General features: G+C 49.5%; 2 protein-coding genes across 2 annotated transcripts; one reads left to right on the forward strand and one right to left on the reverse strand.

Annotated features, from left to right (window-relative positions):
* Positions 1 to 886: 886 nt before the first annotated feature.
* On the reverse strand, positions 887 to 15,830 carry BANF1 (BAF nuclear assembly factor 1). The gene is made up of 3 exons (XM_050960435.1): positions 15,714 to 15,830; positions 4,528 to 4,670; positions 887 to 1,638 (listed from the first exon to the last, which is right to left on the reverse strand). The coding sequence occupies exons 2-3, from the start codon at positions 4,651 to 4,653 to the stop codon at positions 1,492 to 1,494; spliced, it is 273 nt and encodes a 90-aa protein (XP_050816392.1). The 5' UTR covers positions 4,654 to 4,670; positions 15,714 to 15,830; the 3' UTR covers positions 887 to 1,491.
* A 299-nt stretch (positions 15,831 to 16,129) lies between these two features.
* EIF1AD (eukaryotic translation initiation factor 1A domain containing) lies at positions 16,130 to 22,584 on the forward strand. Its single transcript, XM_050960430.1, has 7 exons — positions 16,130 to 16,336; positions 17,839 to 17,931; positions 18,614 to 18,784; positions 19,360 to 19,468; positions 19,712 to 19,820; positions 21,410 to 21,460; positions 21,813 to 22,584. Exons 3-7 carry the CDS (start codon positions 18,698 to 18,700, stop codon positions 21,979 to 21,981), a joined length of 525 nt encoding a protein of 174 aa, XP_050816387.1. The 5' UTR covers positions 16,130 to 16,336; positions 17,839 to 17,931; positions 18,614 to 18,697; the 3' UTR covers positions 21,982 to 22,584.
* Positions 22,585 to 22,928: the final 344 nt, after the last annotated feature.

Here is a 22,928-nt window from a genome sequence, read left to right on the forward strand (position 1 = left end):
GCAGAGTAGAAGTGATGATGTTGGCCAGTACTTCTGCCAATCTTCCCAACACAATGGGTGGCTCTTGGTTGCCAAGACACTTTCCTGTGATAAGATTTTTCTGCCCCGTGGAATTTGTCCACACCTGGAATGTGCATTCCCAGTGTAATATTCAGCCATAGGGAGATGTGACAGCTCCAAGCAGGCTTAGATGGTACATGAGCCCTTTCAGTACTACTTTGGCTTCTACCATTGCTATCACCAGATGAAGTTTGGCAAGTTACTGGTTCACAGCCTGCCCTTGGTGATGGGGTATATAAACCCCATTGTCACAGCCACTAAGGGGTTAAGGGGCAGAATAGCTATCTCCCCAACTCCAGCTAAGTGAGTTACCAGCAACATTTGGATAATAGGCTGCATCCCAGGCAGGGGGCACAGCTATCTGACAGGCTGAGGACTACCTTGGGTCAGGCAGCATACTGGCAGGAAGTTGCCCAAGGTGCCAGACCAGAAACCCCAAGGACTAGGGTAACAGAGCTGGGGGAAACCCGCCAGCCAAAACAGGTATCCCTTCTCTTGCACTCCACAAGCTGACACCCTAGGGTCCTGCTACAAGACCACATAAGGATTTCAGGAGAGTTGGAGCTGAACCGAAAGGTAGAAACACCATGTCTTAAATGACCAGTACCTCTAACACGCTCAGGGAAATGTAAGCAGGACAGAGGTCCTTCACAGGCTCAGACTAGATTTTCAACACCAGCTCCCTGTTCTCCAGCCCAGGTCTAAGCCTCCAAGAGCATGTGCCCCACCTTCATAGTGCTATGCCCTTCTGCAACCAGCATCCCATCTACGTTTGCTCCGCCATCTCCCAGATCCCCTAGGAAACAAGTTAAACCAAGAGCAACTCTTGAATATTAACACAGCTGATTTTTATTGTTTTTAAAAAAAACTTTACAATGTTTTCTTCCACTGTTACTTTTCCAAAGAAAGCCAAGTGGCATAAAACAATCTGGAGGGTCCACAAATAACTGCTCCAGAAATAAGCCAGAATGAGCTTAAAACCACAACTTTTTTTTTAAACTAACAGCGAGCAAGCTGAATATCTATGAGAGTTCGAATTAAGACAATAGAAGCACTCCCCTTTACAAGCATGCGGATTATTAAGGATTTAGGAGTTAGCTGGTCTGAAACAGTGAGGAACCTTGTATCTATAAAATCCAAACACAGATCTAACAAAGGTGTAGAATAGAACATTACCCCCTCTTTCCCCAGAAGAAATCTGGTCAGTTACATTAATGGCAGCTTCTAGGGACAATTATTTTCTTTCCGGCTAGAAATCAGAGCCATGTAAATAGACATTCTAAATGCCACGGGGTTTCCATAAATTATTAATTTCATTCTGCCCTTTGGATTGGGTACAAAGTGGAAGGGTTGGGAAGATTTTTTTTTTTTCCTGCTAACTATGAAAGCCATAATAGTGACTGCTGGTGAGGAGGCAACAATAGCCAATATTCACAAGAAGGCATCGCACCACTCCCGCAGGCAGCCAGAACAGTCTCTGGATTGCTTGGCGTTGGCTCCACATGTGTCTTTCAGCCATTCCCGGAAGAGTTCTTCATCTTTCTTCAGAACCAGGAATTGCCCAAGTACCACATATGCCTGAGCACAGAAAGGAAAAGGGTATCACAACTGATAATTAATATACACACAAAACCCACTGCGAAATGGAGGCAAGGATAGCACAGCCCCAGGTTGTCCGCTGACTGATAGCTGAACAGCTTTTACACCATCCCATAGAGCAGAGGCTCAAACTTTTTTTTTTTTTTTTTTTTTTACTGGTGACACCTTTCACATAGCAAGTCTCTGAGTGCACCCCCCCCAATAAATATATTAAAAAGTGTTTTTAATTTAACACCATTATAAATGCTGGAGGCAAAGCAGGGTTTGGGGTGGAGGTTGACAGCTCACGACCCCCTGTGTAATAACCTCACGACCCCCAGTTTGCTCCATGGCAGGGGTTCTCAATCTCCATACTAACATAACTTGCAGCTGAGTACCTCACAGATCAATGGGCTTTAACCTCGCAGGAAAGTGAATGATGGGAGCATTATCCCTGTTTTACAGACACAAAACTGAGGCACAGGGTGAGTTAAGGCCTTGTCTAAACTTAAGGTTTGACAACACAGCTATAACAGCAAACCCTCCCAGGACAGACTGCGTACTGGCAGAACAGTCCTCTTGCAGGGGTAACAGCCTCTACGCTTTTCCAGCCTAGTGGTCAGCAAAAAAGTAACACCCCTCACTGACACAGCTACACCAAAGAAACTTAAGTGTGGATTTGCCCAAGGTCACATAGGAAGTCTGTGGCCCAAGTGGAGTTGAACCCAGACCTGAATTCCGGGCAACTGCACTATCCCTCCAACCCCTACAAGCATGCAGTCTGGAGGTAGTTGTGAACATCTAGAGCCATTATTCAGGGTGACCTCTAGGGGGCATAGAAGTAAGGTAGAAATAAAAGTCTTGCATTCACCGGAACCACAGCGGCTGGGATCTCTGATCTCTACAACTCAAGGTGACAGAGCGTGAAAGAATTTCCTTCCACATACAAGGGATTTCACACCACAGGGCAGCTGGATATTTTAAAACAAGGGTCTGGAGAATTGATTGCCTGGAGATTTTGTATTTATGACAATTACAAGGCATATCAGTTCTGGTGAAAGAGGAATTAAGGGCTTCAGAACCTCTGAAGAGGTAACAGGGATTAAGCTGTGGTCAGGCTTGCTCTTCCAACTCCGAGTGCCTGAGCAATCCTGTAAGTATGTGACAGTGATCTTTTAAGGAAGATGGTGGTTAAGGCAGATTGTCACCTGTCCCGTTTCTAACCTGGGGGGAGTCATAGCTCAGTGGTTTGAGCATTTGGCCTACTAAACCCAGGGTTGTGAATTCAATCCTTGAAGGGGCCACTTAGGGATCGGGGGCAAAATCAGTACTTGGTTCTGCTAGTGAAGGCAGGGGGCTGGACTCGATGACCTTTCATGGTCCCTTCCAGTTCTAGGAAATAGGATATCTCAATTTATTTGTTACTACGGCAGGACTTGCCCAATGTGGTTTTGGGCCCTGCCTCAATTTCCCCTTATCTAGTTCATCAGATCTCAGACAGCAGACATTTTCTCACTAATCCTTTCCTTTACATTAATAAACCAGACTCCTGAAGAGTTCAAACCACAGATCTCCCCAACCAAGTCTTCCTAATTGGCTCACACTCTTGATGCAGAGGTTCTTAGTTCAGGGGTGGGCAAACTTTTTGGCCCAAGGGCCACTTCTGGGTGGGGAAATTGCATGCAGGACCATGAATGTAGGGATGGGGCAGTGGGTTATGGTGTGGGAGGGGGTGTGGTGTGCAGGAAGGGACTCAGGGCAGGGGGTTGGGATGCAAGGTGCGGCAGGGAGCTGGGTGCAGGAGAGATGCGGGCTGTGGCAGAGGGTTGGGGTGCAGGCAGAGGGCTCAGGGCAGGGGGTTGGGGTGCAAGGTACGGCAGGGGGCTGGGTGCCGGAGAGGTGCAGGCTGTGGCAGAGTGCTGGGGTGCAGGCAGGGGGCTCAGGGCAGGGGGTTGGGGCGCAAGGTGCGGCAGGGGGCTGGGTGCAGGAGAGGCGCAGACTGTGGCAGAGGGTTGGGGTGCAGGCAGGGGGCTCTGGGTAGGAGGTTGGGGGGCAGGAGGGGTTCAGAGTGCGGGCTCTGGCCCGGCACTGCTTACCTGGAGCAGGCCGGATCCGGCCCCTCAGGGCTTTGGATCTGGCCCATAGGATTGCCATTACCATGGCGTCCGCTCCGCTTTGGGAAGTGGCTGGCACCACGTCCCTGCAGCCTTTGGGGAGGGGGGGAAGGGGGGATGGAGAGAGCTGAGCGAGCTGCCCTTGCCTGTGGGCACCTCCCCCGAAGCTCCTATTGGCCGCCGTTCCACAGGAGTGGCAATCCCGGGGGCTGGATCCAAAGCCCTGAGGGGCCAGATCCAGCCTGCAGGCCATAGTTTGCCCACCCTGTCTTAGTCCCATCCCTGCTGCAGTTCTTCTAGCAGGCTCTTCTCCCTGCCATCTACCCCAGGCCCACCTACAACCTTTGGAGAACAGTCTAAGCCTCCTCCTTGGCTATTCTGTCTGCTCTTTAATGGAGCACTCAATCCCACATCTGCTCTCCCTAAATTCAGGCTGCCTTCCTACCCCCTCCCAACAAGTCTGGTTCTAAGTTCCATGCTGCCCCAGCATGTAACTATCCTCTCTCTCCACTAGAAGAGCCATAATCCTCTCAAAGGGCCATCTTCCCTTGTGACAGGAGAAACGCAGGGAGAAGGTGCCCTGTGCTGGCATATGATTTAAGAGGAACTTTTGCCCTTTGTACTTATCCAAGATGCTCCAAAATTGCTGGTGGATCAATTTCAAGCCCCAATTTCCCACAGTTTCACTCAAGCCACTGACCCAGCCAGAGCTGAGCTTTCTGAACTCACTCTCTTCAAAGATACAGAGAGCTGTGCAAAAAAAGGTTCCAGAGACCTTGTCAAAGCCTTTGTCCGCCAATTTCTTTCCAAGAACATCCCCAATTCCGGCCAGAGTTCCCACGGGCTTCTCCCCCATGGGCTCAGCCACAAAGTCCCGGTGCTTCTGGGAGGTGGACGACATATTGGCTGGTGCTTGATCTAAAAGAAGAGAAAGTCAGACACTGTAAAAAGAGGCAACATATGCCACAGAGCCCTAAATCCTGCTGGACCACAGATCAATGTTAGCTGCACCCACTCAGTTAGGATTTGGGGATTTGAATGTGTGTGAAATATATTTTGGTGCAAAATGAAAGACCTTATCCACTCTAAGAAACAAGTGTTGGTACTTACTATTTACAAGATCCTACTAATCATAGTAAGATTCCAGTGGTTCCGTTGTGGACAGATGCCCACAAAAGTCCCTTTTAGTTGTGATCTCAGATACTAACAGGTCTTCCACAGATCAGAGACACCACAATTCAGATTCATTTACCGCCATCAGCCAAACCTCTGAGAACACTGTGACGGGTTGGATCACAGAAACCCCCTTGGGAGCTGCCACCTGATGTGCCAAGACTACCTCTGCTCCTGTTTTCCCTGCCAGCTCAGGACTCCAGCACCCTGTCTTGCTGAGCTAGACACTCCCGTCTGCTCCAACAAAGACCGAGGGTTTGAATTACCTGCCCCAAAGCTGCTGGTTTACCTGAAAAAAAGCTAACAGAAGTGTGCTTGTCTTTGCACTCAGATGCCCAATTCTCAATGGGGTCTAAACCCAAATAAATCCATTTTACCCTATATAAAGCTTATGCAGGGTAAACTCATAAATTGTTTGCCCTCTATAACACTGATAGAGAGAGATGCACAGCTGTTTGCTCCCCCAGATATTAATACATACTCTGAGTTAAGTAAGTAAAAATAGTGATTTTATTAAATACAGAAAGCAGGATTTAAGTGGTTCCAAGTAGTAACAGACAGAACAAAGTAAGTCACCAAGCAAAATAAAATAAAATGCGCAAATCTAAGTCTAATCAAACTGAATACAGATAAGTTCCTCACCAGTTCCAGAATGCTCCCTTTTACAGACTAGTCTCCTTTTAGCCTGGGTCCAGCAATCACTCACACCCCCTGCAGTTACTGTACTTTGTTCTAGTTTCCTTCAAGTATCCTGGGGGGTGAAGAGGCTCCTTCTTTAGCCAGCTGAAGACAAAATGGAGGGGTCTCAAATGGATTTAAATAGACTCTCTCTTGTGGGTAGAGACCCACCCTCCTCACTCCTATGCAAAGTCCAGCTCCAATATGGAGTTCTGGAGTCACCTGGGCAAGTCACATGTTCATGCATGACTCACAGTCTTTGCAGGCAGAAGCCATTGTCCACATAGTATTTTGTATGTCTTCAGGAAGACTTATGTGGATTGGAGCATTCCAAGATGCATTGTTCCCCAAGTGCTTCCTGATGGGGTACTTAACCTTGCGAATTCCTTCCTAAAGAAGCTGACCAGTTCCTTCGCAGCTTCATTCAATTGAAAAAACTCACAAGAAATCAACCAATATTCTTAATCTCAAATACAAAATGATATATGTGTACAGATAGGATGAATAGATATAGACCATAACCTTTACAGAGATATGTTACATGGCACAGGCAACACAAAACATTCCAGTCATGTCATATTCCCATAAAGCCGTATGGGAGGTACCATTACACACTGTTCAAGAATAGCTAGTGCCCAGTGCTATCTATAGAAGAGGGGATGTATACACCAGTTCTATATATATCTCCTCTGTCATGTATGCCAGTCTGAATGTAACTGAGGGAAGTTATTGGGCTCAATAAAGCGGTAATGAGATGAAAGTCTATGGCTGGCATTATGCAGGAGGTCAGAATAGATCTAACGGTCCCTTCTAGCCTTTTTAAAAAAACAAAAAACTTAAAGGAAGATTAGAATACGGGCCAAGACTTGTCTGTGTACAAAGCCTGCACAGCAGAGCCTTTCATCACGATTGTAATATAAAAATATTAATTAGTTGTAGGAAGCCTAGCACCTTTATCATAGCTCTCAGCTGCGATGAGACTGGATGAAATATTTCAATTTTATCTCTGTATAGATGCCCAACTTCAGCTTTTAGTTTCCCATTGTAGTTGTAGAAATTGTAACTTACTTAAAATAAACAAGCCCTGAATCACAGGAGAGAAATCTGTTTCATAAAGTGTTGAAGTTTTATTTTTCTGGGAAGAAGCCAATAAAAACAGCTTCCAAGACACCTGACGGCTAGTGTCAAATTTTACCCAGGATTCTTAAATTAATGTTTGAACTATTCACCCACAATGCTAGCTCACTGAATTCCCTGCATACACAAGTAAACACGACAACTGCAATCTAATGAAGCCACTGGAAATGGACTCATCTATGGAGACGCCAGGAGCAGAACACATGGTGCTAACACGTAGCTAAGGCAGTAACAAAAGCTGACAGAGCTTTGGTACATGGTCAACAAAAGTAGTAAAAAATACAAAAAATAGTTATCTGTACTTAAAACTGTCCCTCCCCCCCCCCCCCCGCTTTATATTTTCTGTCCACAGGTCAGGGAATTCTCAGATCAGGAATTAACCAACTTCCTAGTCTTGTAACTCAAGTCTATCACACTCTGATCTGACAGGAGGAGAGAATGGTAGCCTTGGACTTTTCATGAAGCAAAGGTTTTTCTTGAGGCATTTTTCCTAGTCAACTTGCTTATACACACCTCACGCAAAGAAGGAGGACTGGACACATGATGGTTTTAGTTAGAAGCTTTAAGGTTTGGGAAGGGAGACTGATGTCCCAGGACCAACCTCCTCCACCCAGGAGTCTCAGTCCATTTCCCTGCTCCCCTCTCCCAGTACTTCTGGCCCCCTTCCAGGACTCTTGCCCCAAGCAACAAAATTTAATACCTGAGTGCTTCCAGTCCTGTCCCATGCAGATACCCCCAACTCCTCCCTAGCCTACTCCTGCAAAGGCACCTCAATACTAAGCCCTGTCCAGATCCCTTCAGCCTCATTCTCCTCTTCAGCCTTCCTAGAGATCCCACTGTGATGGAGTGGGAATTTTTCATAACATTGTGTGAATGTTGTGTGCCTCAGTTTCCCTATGTGGTACCTGGTTAACTCAGTAGGGGGAAAGGGTTGTTTGCTTTTTGCAGAGGCCCAGAGATATAGGTATGACTTTGGCCTGGCTGTCTGGGGCTAGGGGGGACCCACGCCCATGGACAGTCCCAACAGACAATGGCCATTACAACTGCCCCACCATTTGGTACCTAGCAACTAATGACAGGGGGTCCCACCCTCAGCAGGAAACCAGCCAGCTGTGAGCAGCCGAGAGCAAAGGCCTGAGGAGGAGACCAGATGACAATGGCTGTCCAGGAACAAGAACAAAAAACAAAGAGGGGCCATCGGGTTTGTTCAGTGTGAATGACTGGAAGCAAGCTCTCTACTTCTGGACTGGGACTCAACGGGGGTCAGGGAGAGCTCTGGACTGACCCAGACGGACTTTGCAGTAACTTTCTATTCTCTATGCTAACCAAGGACCTTCTAAGCTGCGTTGTGTCGAATCTTCATTTACTCACTCTGATTTAAGGTTTCACATGCCGGTAATAGATTTTAATGTTTTTAGAAGGTCTCTTTCTATAAGTCTATAATAGCCAACAAAACTATTGTTGTATGTAAAGTAAATGAGATTTTAAAAATGTTTAAGAAGCTTCATTTAAAATTAAGTTAAAATGCAGAGCCCCCTGGACCAGCGGCCAGGACCCAGGCAGCGTGAGTGCCACTGAAAATCAGCTTGTGTGCCACCTTCGGCATGAGTGCCATAAGTTGCCCACCCCTGTAACAGAATCATAGGACTGGAAGGGACCTCGAGAGGTCATCTAGTCCAGTCCCCTGCACTCAAGGCAGGACTAAGTATTATTCTAGACCACCCCTGACAGGTGTTTGTCCAACCTGCTCTTAAAAATCTCTAATGACAGAGATTCCACAACGTCCCTGGGCAATTTATTCCACTGCTTAACCATTCTGACAGTTAGGAATTTTTTCCTAATGTCCAACCTAAACCGCCCTTGCTGCAATTTAAGCCCATTGCTTCTTGTCTTATCCTCAGGGGTTAAGGAGAACAATTTTTCTCCCTCTTTCTTTTAACAACTTTTTGTGTCCCTGAAAACTTATGCCCCCTCTCAGTCTTCTCTTCTCCAGACTAAGCAAATCCAATTTTTTCAATCTTCTCTCATAAGTCATGTTTTCTAGATCTTGAATCATTTTTGTTACTCTTCTCTGGACTTTCTCCAATTTGTCCACATCTTTCCTGAAATGTGGTGCCCAGAACTGGATACAATACTCCAGTTGAGGCATAATCAATGGGGAGTAGAGCAGAAGAATTACTTCATGTTTTGCTTACAATATTCCTGCTATTACATCCCAGAATGATGTTTGCTTTTTTTGGAACAGCGTTACACCATTGACTCAGATTTACCTTGTGATCCATTATGATCCCCCGATCCCTTTCTGGGGAACTCCTTCCTAGATAGTCATTTCCCATTTTGCATGTATGCAACTGGTTGTTCCTTCTAAAGTGGAGTATTTTACGTTTGTCCTTATTGAATTACATCCTATTTACTTCAGACCATTTCTCCAGTTTGTTGAGATCATTTTGAATTTTAATCCTATCCTCCAAAGTACTTGCAACCCCTCCCAACTTAGTATTGTCCACAAACTTTATAAGTGTACTCTCTGTGCCATTATCTAAATCACTGATGAAGATACTGAACAGAACAGGACCTAGAAGTGATCCCTGTGGGACCTCACTTGATATACCCTTCCAGTTTGACCGTGAACCACCGATAACTAGGGCTGTTGATTAATCACAGTTAACTCACACAATTAAGTCAAAAAATTAATTGTGATTAATCGCATTTTAGTAGCAATATTAAAAACAGACTATCAATTGAAATTTATTAAATATTTTTGGAATTTTCTCTACATTTTCAAATACATTGATTTCAATTACAACACAGAATACAAAGTGTACACGGCTCACTTTATATTATTTTTTCATTACAAATATTTGCACTGTAAAAATGATAAACAGTATTTTTCAATTAATCTCATACAAGCACTGCAGTGCAGCCTCTATTGTGAAAATGCAACTTACAGATGTAGTTTGTTACATAACTGCACTCAAAAACAAAACAACATAAAACTTTAGATCCTACAAGTCCACTCAGTCCTACTTCTTGTTTAGCCAATCGCTAAGACAACCAAGTTTGTTTACATTTATGGGAGATAATGCTGCCCACTCTTATTTACATCACCAGAAAGCGAGAACAAGCGTTTGTATGGGACTTTTGTAGCTGGCATTGTAAGGTATTTACATGTCAGATATGCTAAACATTCGTATGTCTCTTTATGCTTTGGCCACTATTCCAGAGGACATGCTTCCATGCTGATGACGCTCACTAAAAAAATAAGGCGTTAATTAAATTTGTGACTGAATTCCTTGAAGGAAAATTGTATGTCTCCAGCACTGTTTTACTCACATTCTGCCATATATTTCATGTAATAGTAGTCTCAGATAATGACTCAGCACATGTTCATTTTAAGAACTCTTTCGATGAAGATTTGACAAAATGCAAAGAAGGTACCAATGTGAGATATCTAAAGATAGCTACAGCACTCAATCCAAGGTTTAAGAATCTGAAGAGCCTTCCATAATCTGAGAGGGACATGGTGTGGAGCATGCTTTCAGAAGTCTTTTAGCAACACTCCGACGCGGAAACTACAGAACCCAAACTACCAAAAGAGAAAATCAGCCTTCTGCTGGTAGCATCTAACTCAGATGATGAAAATGGACATGTGCCGGCCTGGACTGCTTTGGATTGTTACAGAGCAGAACCCATCATCAGCATGGACAAATGTCCTCTGGAATACTGGTTGAAGCATGAACGGACATATGAATCTTTAACGCATCTGGCCAGGACCAGCGCTAGGGGTTTGAGTGCCCTAGGCGCACGGTAATTTCGCCGCCCCGCGCGCTGGTCCCGCGGCTCTGCTGGAGCTGCCGCAGTGGTGCCTGCGGAGGGTCCACCGGAGCCGCGCGAGCAGCCAACCGTCCCCAGGCACGACTGCAGCAGCTCCACTGGAGCCACTGAGCACCGGACCCTCCAGGCACCACCGCGGCAGCTCCACCGGAGCCGCCTGCCGCCCCCTCCGGCAAAACGGCGCCCACCATTTATTCTGGTGCCCTAGGCGATTGCCTAGGCTGACTAAATGGTAGCGCCGGCCCTGCATCTGGCACATAGCTATCTTGCAACGCTGGTTACAACAGGGCCATGCAAATGCCTGCTCTCATCTTCAGGTGACATTGTGAACCAGAATCGGGCAGCATTATCTCCTCCAAATGTAAACAAACTTATTTGTCTGAGTGATTGGCTGAACAAGAAGAAATAAGACTGACTGGACTTGTAGGCTTTGAAGATTGACATTGTTTTATTTTTGAATGCAGGTTTTTTTTGTACCTAATTCGACATCTGTAAATTAAACTTTCATGATAAAGAGATTATACTACAGTACTGGTATTGGGTGAATTGAAAAATACTATTTTTGTTTTTTATGGTGCAAATATTTGTAATAAAAAAGTGATCACTGTACACTTTGTATTCTGTGTTGTAACTGAAATCAATATATTAGAAAACATAGAAAACATCCAAAAATATTTAAATAAATGGTTTTCTATTATTAAGCGTAATTGATTTAAGTGCTTGACAGCCCTACTGATAACTATTCTGGGAACAGTTTTCCAACTAGTTATGCACCTACTTTATGGTAGTTCCATGTAGGTTGTATTTCCCTAGTTTATTTATGAAACTGTAACGCGAGACAGTATCAAAGCCTTAATAAAGTCAAGATATACCACATCTACGGCTTCCCCTCTATCCACAAGGATTGTTACCCTGTCAAAGATAGATTTAGGTTGGTTTGACTCAACAGGTTCTTGACAAATCCATTCTGACTGTTATTTATCAGCTTATCATCTAGGTCAGGGGTGGGCAAACTTTTTGGCCCAAGGGCCACATCAGTGAATAGAAATTGCATGGTGGGCCATGAATGCTCATAAAATTGGAGTTGGGGTGTGGGAGGGGGTGAGGCCACCGGCTGGAGGTGCGGGCTCTGGGGTGGGGCTGGGGATGAGGAGTTTGGGATGTAGGAGGGTGCTCCAGGCTGGGATCAAGGGGTTCAGAGGGCAGGAGGGGGATCAGGGAGGGTGAGGTCTCCAGGGTGGTGCTGGGGATGAGAGGTTTGGGGTACAAGAGGGGGCTCTGGGCTGGGATTGAGGGATCTGGAATGAAGGAGGGAGATAAGGGGTGGGGCAGGGGGGTTGAGGCACGGGGAGAGGGTCGGGGTGCAGCCCTTCCCTCAAGCAACTCCAGGGAACAGCGGCATATCCCTGCTCCGGTTCCTACGCGAGGCACAGCACATGGCCCCACTTGCAGGCATCACCCCTACAGCTCCCATTAGATGAGGTTCCCAGCCAATGGGAGCTTCAGTGGCGTCTCTTGGGGTAGGGGGAGTGTGCAGAGGGGAGGCCCCTGGCTGCCCCTGCTATGTAAAGCCTCCCCTCAAATATGATTGTAAGATCTGTAACTTGTATCAATACATTCTGCAACCTTTCTGCAGACTTTGTAACTTGAGTTACTGTTAACATAGCCTTTTAAGTTTTGTAACCTTTTCAAGTTACCATTTGTATGAACTTCCAAGCTTTATAATATCCATCATGCAACCAGAGTGCGTGAACGAGGGAGTGCATGGGAAAGATAAGGGAGTGTGAACAAGGGAGTGTATGTGGGACTGGGTAGAGAGGAACTGCAAGGAGAAGAGCCCGGAGCCAGGAGTGTCTGATGTAATCTGCCCTGGGAAGACAATCATGGGGTGCTGTAAAGAAAAGAAGAACCTGATATGCATGAAGGAAACTGGTTTGGGAATGCTTCTCGGTAACAGACACAGAATGAAAACTGAGTGTATGTGACAGGAGTCACTCAGTTCCAGAAAAAGGAAGAAGGCAGGCACACAAGCTGCTGCTCCTTGGCTGCTCACCAGCCTGGATTCATGACCACAGGCAGACACACCAGATCTGCCACACTTTGGCTTCTCGGCTTCCATGCTGTCTCTGGTAACTCTCCGCCTGTGTAAGTGTTTGGGTGCATGAGGGTATGAACGTGGTAAAGTGTGGGTGTGTGGATAAGCTCCATCTCTTTTCTGTCTGATGCAACAGCGGCATCGTAATAAAACTAGTACAAGTGTGACCCTGAGCTGGTTTTATGGGGAACTGAGGTAACAGCCCCTACGTGTAGGAGCCTGAAGGAGGGCCATGCCTCTGCTTCCGGGAGCTGCGTGGAACAGCCCCCAACCCTGCTCCACAGATGGAGCACAGGAGGATGCCAAGCTGCTGCTTCCAGGAGCCGCATGGAGTGTCCCCAGCAGGAGCTCAAGGGCTGGATTAAAATGACTAGTGGCCCGGATCTGGCCGGTGGCTGTAGTTAGCCCACCCCTGATCTAGGTGTTTGCACAATGATTGCTTAATTATTTGCTCCATTAACTTTCTGGGTACTGAAGTTAAGATGACTGGTTTGTAATTCCCTGGGTTGTCCTTATTTCCCTTTTTATAGATGGACAAATATAGTGCCATTTTCCAGTCCTCTGGAATCTTTCCCGTCTTCCATGACTTTTTGAAGATTACAGAATATCAGAGTTGGAAGGGACCTCAGGAGGTCATCTAGCCCAACCACCTGCTCAAAGCAGGACGAATCCCCAGATAGATTTTTACCCCAGTTCCCTAAATGGCCCCCTCAAGTATTGAACTCACAACCCTGGGTTTAGCAGGCCAATGCTCAAACCACTGAGCTATCCCTCACCCCTAGTGGCTCAGATATCTCCTCAGTCAGCTCCTTGAGTATTCTGATAAATCCTTCTGTTTTAACACTGGCTTAGTCACTCCAGAGTCAGGAAGTCAGGGCTGCATTGCTCCTTGGGTGTTCAAGTCTTCCCCAGGTGTCCAATTCCAGTGGACTCACTGAGGGAAGCTCACAGAGTTAGCAGGGGTGATAAAGGCTCTGAGGTCCAGTCCCAGGAGGCGGTGAAGCCACGGGACTTACCCCAGTAAGAGAACGTGACCCTAAAGGGGTTGACACACTGAAGGGGTCATTCCAGGGACTATTCCAAGGCTGCAAAGAGCACGGGATCTGTGAATCTGTGACAGCCCCACCAAAGGCCTCTGGATTCCCCACTTTCTGCAGAGCACCCGACCTCAGGGATAACTCCCTCCCTTCCACATGCACCTGCAGCCCCATCCTTGGCTCCAAATACCAACAAGCCCCTTGCTCTGACTCTGCACCCCCTTCCTCCCTCCCAGAAGACACCCTCAGCCCTTTTAGAGATCCTGCTCTTGACCCATCCTCCCCTATGCACACCCTCACCCTTCATTCACCAGAAAGACACCCTCCCTCTGTTCTCCAGACACCCTCATTCCCACCTCCCTCCCCTCAGATCCTCTCTCCACTCATTCAGCAACATCTTCCATCATCCGCTCCCATCCCAATCCTGCCCAGAGCCAGACACTTTCAGCCTCAGCACAGACCACCCATCACTACATACACTCCTAGCCTTCCCAGACACACCCACTATAACCCAACCCCTCTCTACCCACTAGAGATCCTCCTCTCCCTAACTCACCACACCGGCCCAACAACCTTAGCACTGTCCTCTACAAAAATACCTCCATAATTTCAGAAACCTACACTCCACCCGTCCCTTCCCTAGAATGTAGCCCAGTGGGTAGAGAACTGAACTAGACCCAAAAGACTTGGGTTCTATTTCCAGATCAGCTACTGATCCAGGGGCCTCACTTCAACTCTGTGCTTCAGTTTCCCCCTCTGTAAAATGGGGGAGGGCACTGACCCTCCTTTACAAATCTCGAGACCTACTAATGATAAGAGCTAAGTAAGGATTAACATTAGCACTAACTCAACCCTCCTCCAGATACCATCAGCCCACCCACCCCCACAGAGCTCCCAAGCCTCACCCTCTATAGCAAAGGTCACCAAACGGTAGAGTGCTATGTCTGGCTGCTAAAAGTCCAGTGGTGCAGCGGGGCTAAGGCAGGCTCCCTACCTGCCCCGGCCCCACACTGCTCCTAGAAGTGGTGAGCATGTCCCTACAGGAGGGTATGCACCCGCCTCCCCCTCCCCACGCCCCGCACTGCTCCTGCCTGTAAGCATCACCCCTGCAGCTCCCATTGGCCGTGAATGGGGAAATGCCGCCAATGGGAGCTGCAGGGGCAGCGCCTACAGAGATGGGCTGCACACAGAGTCCCTTGCCACGCCGCCTCCCTCCAGGGGGCACAGTGCAAGGACCCGTGGGCAGCTTCCTGGAGGGGCATGGGGCCAGCACCCTGTACTCCCTCCTGCACCCCAATCCCCTGCCCCAGCCCTGAACCCCCTCCTGGAGCCAGCACCCCAAACCCCTCCTGCCCCAGTCCTGCACCCAAACTACCTCCCAGAGCTCACACACCTAATCCCCTCCTGCATTCCAACCGTCTGGCCCAAGCTCAGCCCAGAGCCCCCTCACACACTGCAAACCGTTCAGCTCCAGCCTAGAGCCTGCACCCCCTTCTGCACCCCAACCCCTTACCCCAGCACAGTGAAAGTGAGTGAGGATGGGGGGAGAGCGAGCATCAGAGGAAGGAGGGATGGACTGAGCAGGGTGGGGCTTCACGGAAAGGGCAGGGTAGATCCTAGATTGCACTTAAAATTCAAAAAACTGATCTTGTACTTAAAAAGGTCGGAAACCACTGCTCCATAGAGACCACCCTTCCCTTCCCTTCCCCTGTCGCTAAGCCCTCCCTCCAGGAACCGTCAGCCCCACCAATCTTACAGACAAACCCTCCCCCCAGCCCCAAACACTCCAACCTCACCCCTCTTCTCCCTAACTCACCCCACCCATACAGTCAGCCCCACCCCCAACACCATCCTCCTCCGCCCGCCGCCGCCGCCGCCGCCATCCCCACCCCTCCCTCCTGAAAGGGCCCCTCAGCCCTCCCCAAGCTCCTGCTTCCCCTGCCCCCTCAGGCTCCCCCACGGACCCCGCCCCGCCCGAGGCCCCGGCCCGGCGCCGGAAAGACTCACCAGCTCCACTCGCTGCTGCGGCACCTCAGCCACCGCCGCTCCCGCCCAACCGGCCACCCACCGCGCCTGCGCAAATTCCACTTCCCCTTCCGGGCCATGCAGGGACGCGCGCGTCATATAACCATAGAGAGTAGGCGGCGCTCTATGCAGCCCTTCCAGGGGCGATCCAGCCACATTTTTAACCATAGAGTACAGGGTTCCCTCAGTCTCTAGGCTATATCCGCTCTGAGTCCTAACAGTCCTAGCGCCCTCCCAGGGACGCTCCAGCCACATTTAAACCACAGAGTTCAGCATCTACACTCTAGCCAGTTGAAAACTCGATGGTACCAACTCATCCTTCCCCCAGCAGTAACCAATGGGCGCGGGGCAGCCTCTGACACCGCCTGTTGTCGCTGGGGTTGGCCCGTAACAACTCTTCCATCCCATAATAACGCCCCCGGGCTGCCCCGTGCGTTAGCTGGGGCCCGGGAGGGGACCAGGGGATACCCGGGCAGGGCGAGGAGGCGCCCGGAAGCGGGTCCGGAGCCGGAAGCGAGCGGAACACCCGGAAGTGGAGCGGGGAAGAGTCGGGGTTGCTCAGGAGGCGGAAGCGGTTGGCTCGACTCAGTCCCATGTGGAGAGAGGTAGGGACGGGAGGCTGCAGCGGAGGCGGTGGGGGGGCGGCAGGGACACCCCGTCCGGGGGAGAGGGGGAGGCGGCAGACACACACACACCAGTTTTCTCCCCCCGGGTGTTGGGGGGGCAGGACACCCCCGCCCCCCAGGGGTGTTCGGGGTAATAAACCCCGTGCAGGGGAAGGACCTTTCCCGCCCCCGCTGTCATGGAAGAGCCGTGGAGGGGAGCTGGCCCTCGCGCCTGGGCAGGGGAGATGGAGAATCAAATGGGACTAATCTGCGATGGGGGAGGGGGTAGGACTCCTGGGTTCCAGCCCAGCTCTCGGAGGGGGGGCCTAATGCTTAGGGCAGGGCTCGAATGAATCTCAGCACAGACTGAGAATGCAGGCATTAGCCCCATTTTTTTAGGTGAGGGAAACTGAGTCACAGAGTTTCAGAGTGGTAACTGTGTTAGCCTGTATCAGCAAAAAGAATAAGGAGTCGTGGCACCTTAGAGACTAACAAATTTATTTGAGCATAAGATTTCTTGGGCTAAAACCCACTTCATCAGATGCATGTAGTGGAAAATACAGTAGGAAGATATATATATACACAGAGGACATGAAAAAATGGGTGTTACCCTATTAACTATAATGAGAGTAATCAGTTAGGATGGGCTATAATCAGCAGGAGAAAAAAAAACTTTAGTGATAATCAGGATGGCCCATTTCCAACAGTTGACAAGAAGGTGTGAGTAACAGTGGGGAGCGGGAATAGCTTGGGGAAATAGGCTTTACTTTGTGTAATGACCCATCCACTTCCAGTCTTTATTCAAGCCTAATTTAATGGTGTCCAGTTTGCAAATTAATTAATTCTGCAGTTTCTTGTTGGAGTCTGTTTTTGAAGTTTTTTCCTGGAGTATTGTGACTTTGAGCTCTGTAATCGAGTGACCACAGAGGTGACTCATTCACTCAATCCCACTCATCTGTCTCGGACTGTAAGGAAACCGTAACAGGGTTATAGCATAAAGTGGCTGGATCAACCTCTTCTTGGTTTCCATGGTCTCTGTGGGGTCTTTGCTTCATTCTCTGATGTGGATGAGATTTTATCTGGGAAGCTAATTCAGCCCTGAAGAATTAATCTCCTTCATCCAATTATCAGCAGAATTGCTGGCAATCTTTCAATGGCCCAGTGGGATGGTGTACTCAGTTGGCACTCAAGATGCTTGGGATCTATTTTCTGTTATGCTCCATCTCTGCCTCAGTTTCAACTCGCACTGGTTGCCTGTGTTGTCCCTTCCCCTCCCTAGGCCCCAATTCCCTATTTATGATCCTGACCTCCTTGTGTTAAAACACTTTGAGATTCACGGCTAAAACGTTTTCAGTGGAATTATTACTACGGGAGACAATGTGTGGAGCCTGGCCTGGAATTTTCCAGCAGAATGGAGGAATCTCGGAGCTGCCTCATTCCCTGAGCAAGGGAGTCTCAGTCCATTTCCATGAGCTACAGAGTTGTCTTTGTTCCTCTTCCAGTGTGTCCAGTGCTGGTGGATGCCTCGAGGACTGAATTCAGTGCTGGATCCTCAACTATCAGAGACGGACAGCCTCTCTTTATCCCCCAAACAGGTACCTTGCAGGTAGTGGTGCTGCTGACTTCCTGGGAGAGCAGACAATCTCTGCCCCATCCTGGGGGGAGTAGAGAAGTAGTAACCTTTTCTAATAACCTAAGATCAAGGGGACGTCCTTGATGAATAGGCAGTGTGGTGTAGTGGGCAGGGCGCTGGCCAGGGACCCAGGGCTGCCTGGGTTCTGTTCTGCCCCCTCCATGACCCTTCTCAGTGTGCCTCATTTTCTCCTACCCTTTGTTTATTTAGACTGCAAGCTCCTCAGAGCAGGGACTGTCTCTCACTGTGTGTCTATGCAGTGCCTGACACAATGGGGCCTTGATCTCAGTTAAGGGGCTGGCTGGTGCTCTGTGCCTACATGGTACGGGCTGCTGTGCAGACTGGGTGCGGATGACATCATGCCAGGTGGTACACAGACACTTAGTGAGAAGCAGTCCCTGCCCCAAAGAGCTTGTACTCTATCTAGACAAAGGGTCTGTGGGGGAGAGGGAAAACTGAGGCACTGAGTGACAAAAGGACTTGCCCAAAGTCAGCAGCATAGCTTGCAACAGAATCCAGGTTTCCTGGCTCCCAGTCCAGTGCCCTTCTCACTGGGGGACTCTTTGCCTGTAGAAACTTATTTGATCTTGGGAAGACACAACAAGACTCTTCTCCCTTTACTGTTTCTTCTCCTCTCATTATAGCCTTACAGAGCACGTGTGCCTTCCAGCCATTCAGCACGTCACCTACCCAGCAGGGATCCTGTCCCTGAGGGCTAAGGCACCAGGATGTCCCAAGCAACCAAACGCAAGCATGTGGTGAAAGAGGTGTTGGAGGAGTATGTGGTGCCATCTCCTCAACAGCAGATTGTCCGGGTGAGAGAGGAAGCAACCCTGCTTAGTTGGGCTCCACTGGGACCTTGGGGGTTTTCACTTTCCTTTGCTGCATGGGGTGTGGGTTGCTTGCGGGGAGCATCTGGGCATGTCTCATCTCAGCAGTTCCCTGCCATCATATCCCTTGAGCACTGGTGAGCCTTGTGCTTCGGCGGAAGGCAAGAAAACCCTCGAATATATCTGTCCAATTGTGCATTGGGGAAGAAAATCTTCCTGCTTCCTGAAGGCAGCTGCAGTCCAGTCTCACACTTTAGGGCTTCAGACAGTCACTGTGTTGCTGGGCAAGGCAGAGCAGGTGGAGTGTGAGCCATCTAAAAGCCCTCTGTGGGCAGTAGATTTCAAGGCCAAAATTGGAGCCAGATCGTCTAGTCTGAACTCCTGCGTAAGTCAGGCCATGGAATACCTGCCCCCAGCCATTCCTGCATCCAGCCCAGCTCTGGTGGTTGAGCTGGAGGTTCACTTTGAGACAGGCCCTGATCTATAGGTGCTAAGTGCTGGAGAATCCACTCCTTCGGGAAGTAGCTCCTGTGGTTAATCCCCTCTGTTCCTTCTGCCAGGTCCTGGGGACCCCAGGAAACAACCTCCATGAGGTGGAAACAGCTGAGGGGACCAGATTCTTAGTGAGCATGCCCACAAAATTCCGCAAGAACATCTGGATCAAACGAGGTGAGTACAATGCAGCTGGGTTCATGGCACCTCATGAAGAGAGAGGCTCCATATCCCACCTCCCCTGGGAACAGATTGGAGTCATCACCCCAAAAGAGGAAGGAGCTCTGTGTCCCATTACCTGCCCACCAGTACCCCCCACTCTGGGGCTAGATGAGAGCTGGCACCCCCTAGAGGGGAAAGGCCCTGTATCCCATTCCCTATACCAGCCAAACTCCACAATCTGTCCCTTTATCACTGCAGGTGACTTTCTGCTGGTGGACCCCATCAAAGAGGGCGAGAAGGTGAAAGCTGAGATCAACTTTGTGTTGTACAAGGACCATGTGCGGTACCTAAAGAAAGAAGGGCTCTGGTAGGAGTTGGCGGCGTGGAGGAGGATGTATGCATGTGTGATGAGCCATGAGCTTCCAGACTCCCTGTTCTTGCCCCTCTGGCACCAAGGTGCTGGAGAAAAGAGTTAGTGGGGAGTGTCTCTCCTGAGGCTGAGATTTCATCAGCTGGTCCCTTCTGCTCTTTACATCCTTCCCTGAGCCTTGCTGCTTCCCCCAAGCAGTGCCCATGTGTCACCAGCCCTGCCTGGGCTGTCATGAGCAAGGTCCATCTTGTAGGAAGAGGAGCCTGCAGGACATCTCCCCCGCCCCAAAGCAAGTGGGCTAGTCTCGGGGAATCTACAAAGCCCCCAGCCTCTGTGGCATAGATGTACTCATGACACTCAGCATCAAATCCCAGTGCCTCTTGCTGTGAGATTTCTCCTCACAGCCCTGCCCAGTAAGGAAGGATTAGCCCCATTTTACAGATGAGGAAACTGAGGCACAAGATACACAAAGCAACTCTCCCCAGGGCAGTGGCGGAACCAGGAGCTGAACCCTGCTCTGCCCCATGGCCACCCAAATGGAAAATCCACCTCAGCCCTGGATAAGCTGTTCCACGGACTAGCTTCCTTCACTGCTCAATTTGGGCTTCAGTTCTGAACCTAGGGCTGAGGGTTGATTCCCATCACTTGTGAGCTGTAGGAATAGAAGCAGAGCAGTTAGCTCCGTGGGCATTGGGTGCAGATGGGGTGGTAGTTCTCCAGCAGGGAACAGATGCTGTTTATAATCAGTTTGGGGCTGGGATCCCAGGGTCTTGTCTCAAGAAGAATGTTGATAAATTGGAGGAGGCAGAGAAGAGCCACAAGAATATAAGGATTGGTGACAGACTCCAGAGCTCAATCTTAGCTTAAGGGGGACTTGAGCCCAGTCTGTATGTACCTGCATGGGGAACAGAAATTTGACAATAGACTCTACCATCTAGCAGGCAGACAAACATTGAACAAGAGCCACGGGCTGGAAATTGAAGTTAGACACATTCAGATTGGAAAGCAGAGGGTTCATTAGAACAACTGACCAAAGGCTTTGGTGGATTCACCAGTGCTGGCAATTTTTAAATCCAGCTCGGAGGTGATTTGGAAAGACTTGATGTGGTTTGAACAGAAATTAATTCAGGGCAGTCCTAGAGCCTGTCATACAGGAGCCAGCTTAGATGATCCCTTTTCTGGCCACCTGATCTGACTCCTTAACATGAGGGAGGCAGGGATGGAGTAAAGGAAGTTTCCCTCTACAAAACTTTTGAAAACTAACTTGTCCAAATCTCTGGTTCTAGTGTAACTGAAAAACCGGGAAAACTTTGTCAAATGAGGTTTTTCCACAAGTTTGGGTTTTGTTGCAAAGTAGGTTGTTTGTCGATTGTGTTGGTGGGAAAATGGGTCTGTGCTCGGGTTACTAGTGGCCCCTATTGCACAGGGGCTGTGTTGGCTGAAGCAGTCTCATGCCCTGGGCAGGGGCTAGAGTGGAGAGGAAAGGCCCCATATCCCATTCTGTGCAGCCCCCCTGGGGAAATGTCAGAGCCGTTGTGTCAAAGTCAGGGCTGTTCTGTCATCTCATGCCTTTTCCCCCCCCACAGGCCTGAGGCCTTCTCTGACACTGCAGAAAGTCAGCCCAGCTCTGAGGCCAGGTGAGTGGGAAAGGAGGGGTATAGCTGCTTAACTGTCCAGGAGTAAATTAGACTGGAAATTATGTTTCAGCCCCTCCCAGGGAGGTTCAGGAACTGTCCCCAACCCCTGGGAAGGCTAACACCCCAATGAGTTTACAGAGGGAGCTGGATAAGGGTCTGACTGGGATTGTATGACAGGGTGGCTGCAACAACAGGGATGGGGCTCACTGGTCCAGAGGGTCATTCCACTCCTAGATAACCCAGATCTCCAGTCTTAGGCTAGTGCTCCGATCACGGGGCAGCTGCCCCAAAGAGGCAGCCAGGTGATGGCTAGGGCCACAGGCCTAGAACTGACAGCCATCCCTTTCTGCAGCAGGGAAAGGGAGCAAACGGCTGCCCGCTCCTCTGGGGAAGAGGACTCAGACGATGACAGTGACCTGTTTGTGAACACGAACAGACTGCGCTATGGCTGCACAGAGAGCGAGGACGACAGTGAGGAGGCGGCAGAGGTGGCCAGTGACCAGGAGGAGGAAGAAAAATAGTGACCCAGGGCAGGAAAGCCGATCTAGCCTCCTAAATACCTCATGCAGGAGGAGCCTGATGCAGCAGGAAGGAGACCACCTTCTGGGGCCTGAACTCACATCCACCAGCCTGCTGCATACTCCAGCTGGCTTGGAACTGCCTCAGGGCTGCCCCCTGCTGGGGACACATTTCTTCCCTCTATCACCTCTGTGGTCTGAGCTAAGAGTTGCTACACCATCCAGCTCACCAGAGATGAAAGTGCTGGGCCTGTTGTGCCCAATGCATGGTTATTTCACTCTTCACCCAGCCCAGTCTGGGGGGAAAGAGTGGCACTGCTCTTTGGGGCAAAGGGAAAGGGGGTTCTAGGCAGCAGTGCTGCTTGAAGCTGTAAAGAGGGGGCTGGGGAGGAGTAAAGTTATAGCAGCTGGGAGGCCTCATCTAAGCTGGAGCAGCCCAGCTTCAGCATCCCTTATCAGCTCCTGTTAATGGGGGATTGGACTGTGCCCTCTGCTCTAATGCAGGCTCCTTGGGAAAAGCAGTGGATGCTGTCTGGCCTAGACACTAGTGCTGTGTAATAAGCTGTCTCCCCTCTGTCTTATTCAATAAAGACTTTCCCACAGGCAGCCAGGTGGGTTGATTTGAAATGGCACAAGTCAAGAATAAGCAGCCTGGTCCGAAGCCAGCTCTGGCTGTAACAGACCAGCTGGTACGCAGGGGCAGGTTCTGGGCTGCAGGGGGTGATAGGGTTGAGCTCACTCCTACCCACACTGATCTGTGCAGAGGGAGGCCAGCTACCAGTCCATGGCTGCCCCTCCCCCCACTGCAGTGCGGGTGAGCAGTACAGCACAGTCACCCTGTTTAATAGAACTAGATGCTCTGCAGAGACAGGTCAGGCCTCCCTGGGACTAGGAAGTAGGTCTGGGTAGTACTTGGGAGCCTCAGTCATGAGGCAGGGCTCTGTGGTGCT

The sequence above is a fragment of the Gopherus flavomarginatus genome, chromosome 6 (genome assembly GCF_025201925.1).
Source record: "Gopherus flavomarginatus isolate rGopFla2 chromosome 6, rGopFla2.mat.asm, whole genome shotgun sequence".
Classification (NCBI taxonomy): domain Eukaryota; kingdom Metazoa; phylum Chordata; order Testudines; family Testudinidae; genus Gopherus; species Gopherus flavomarginatus.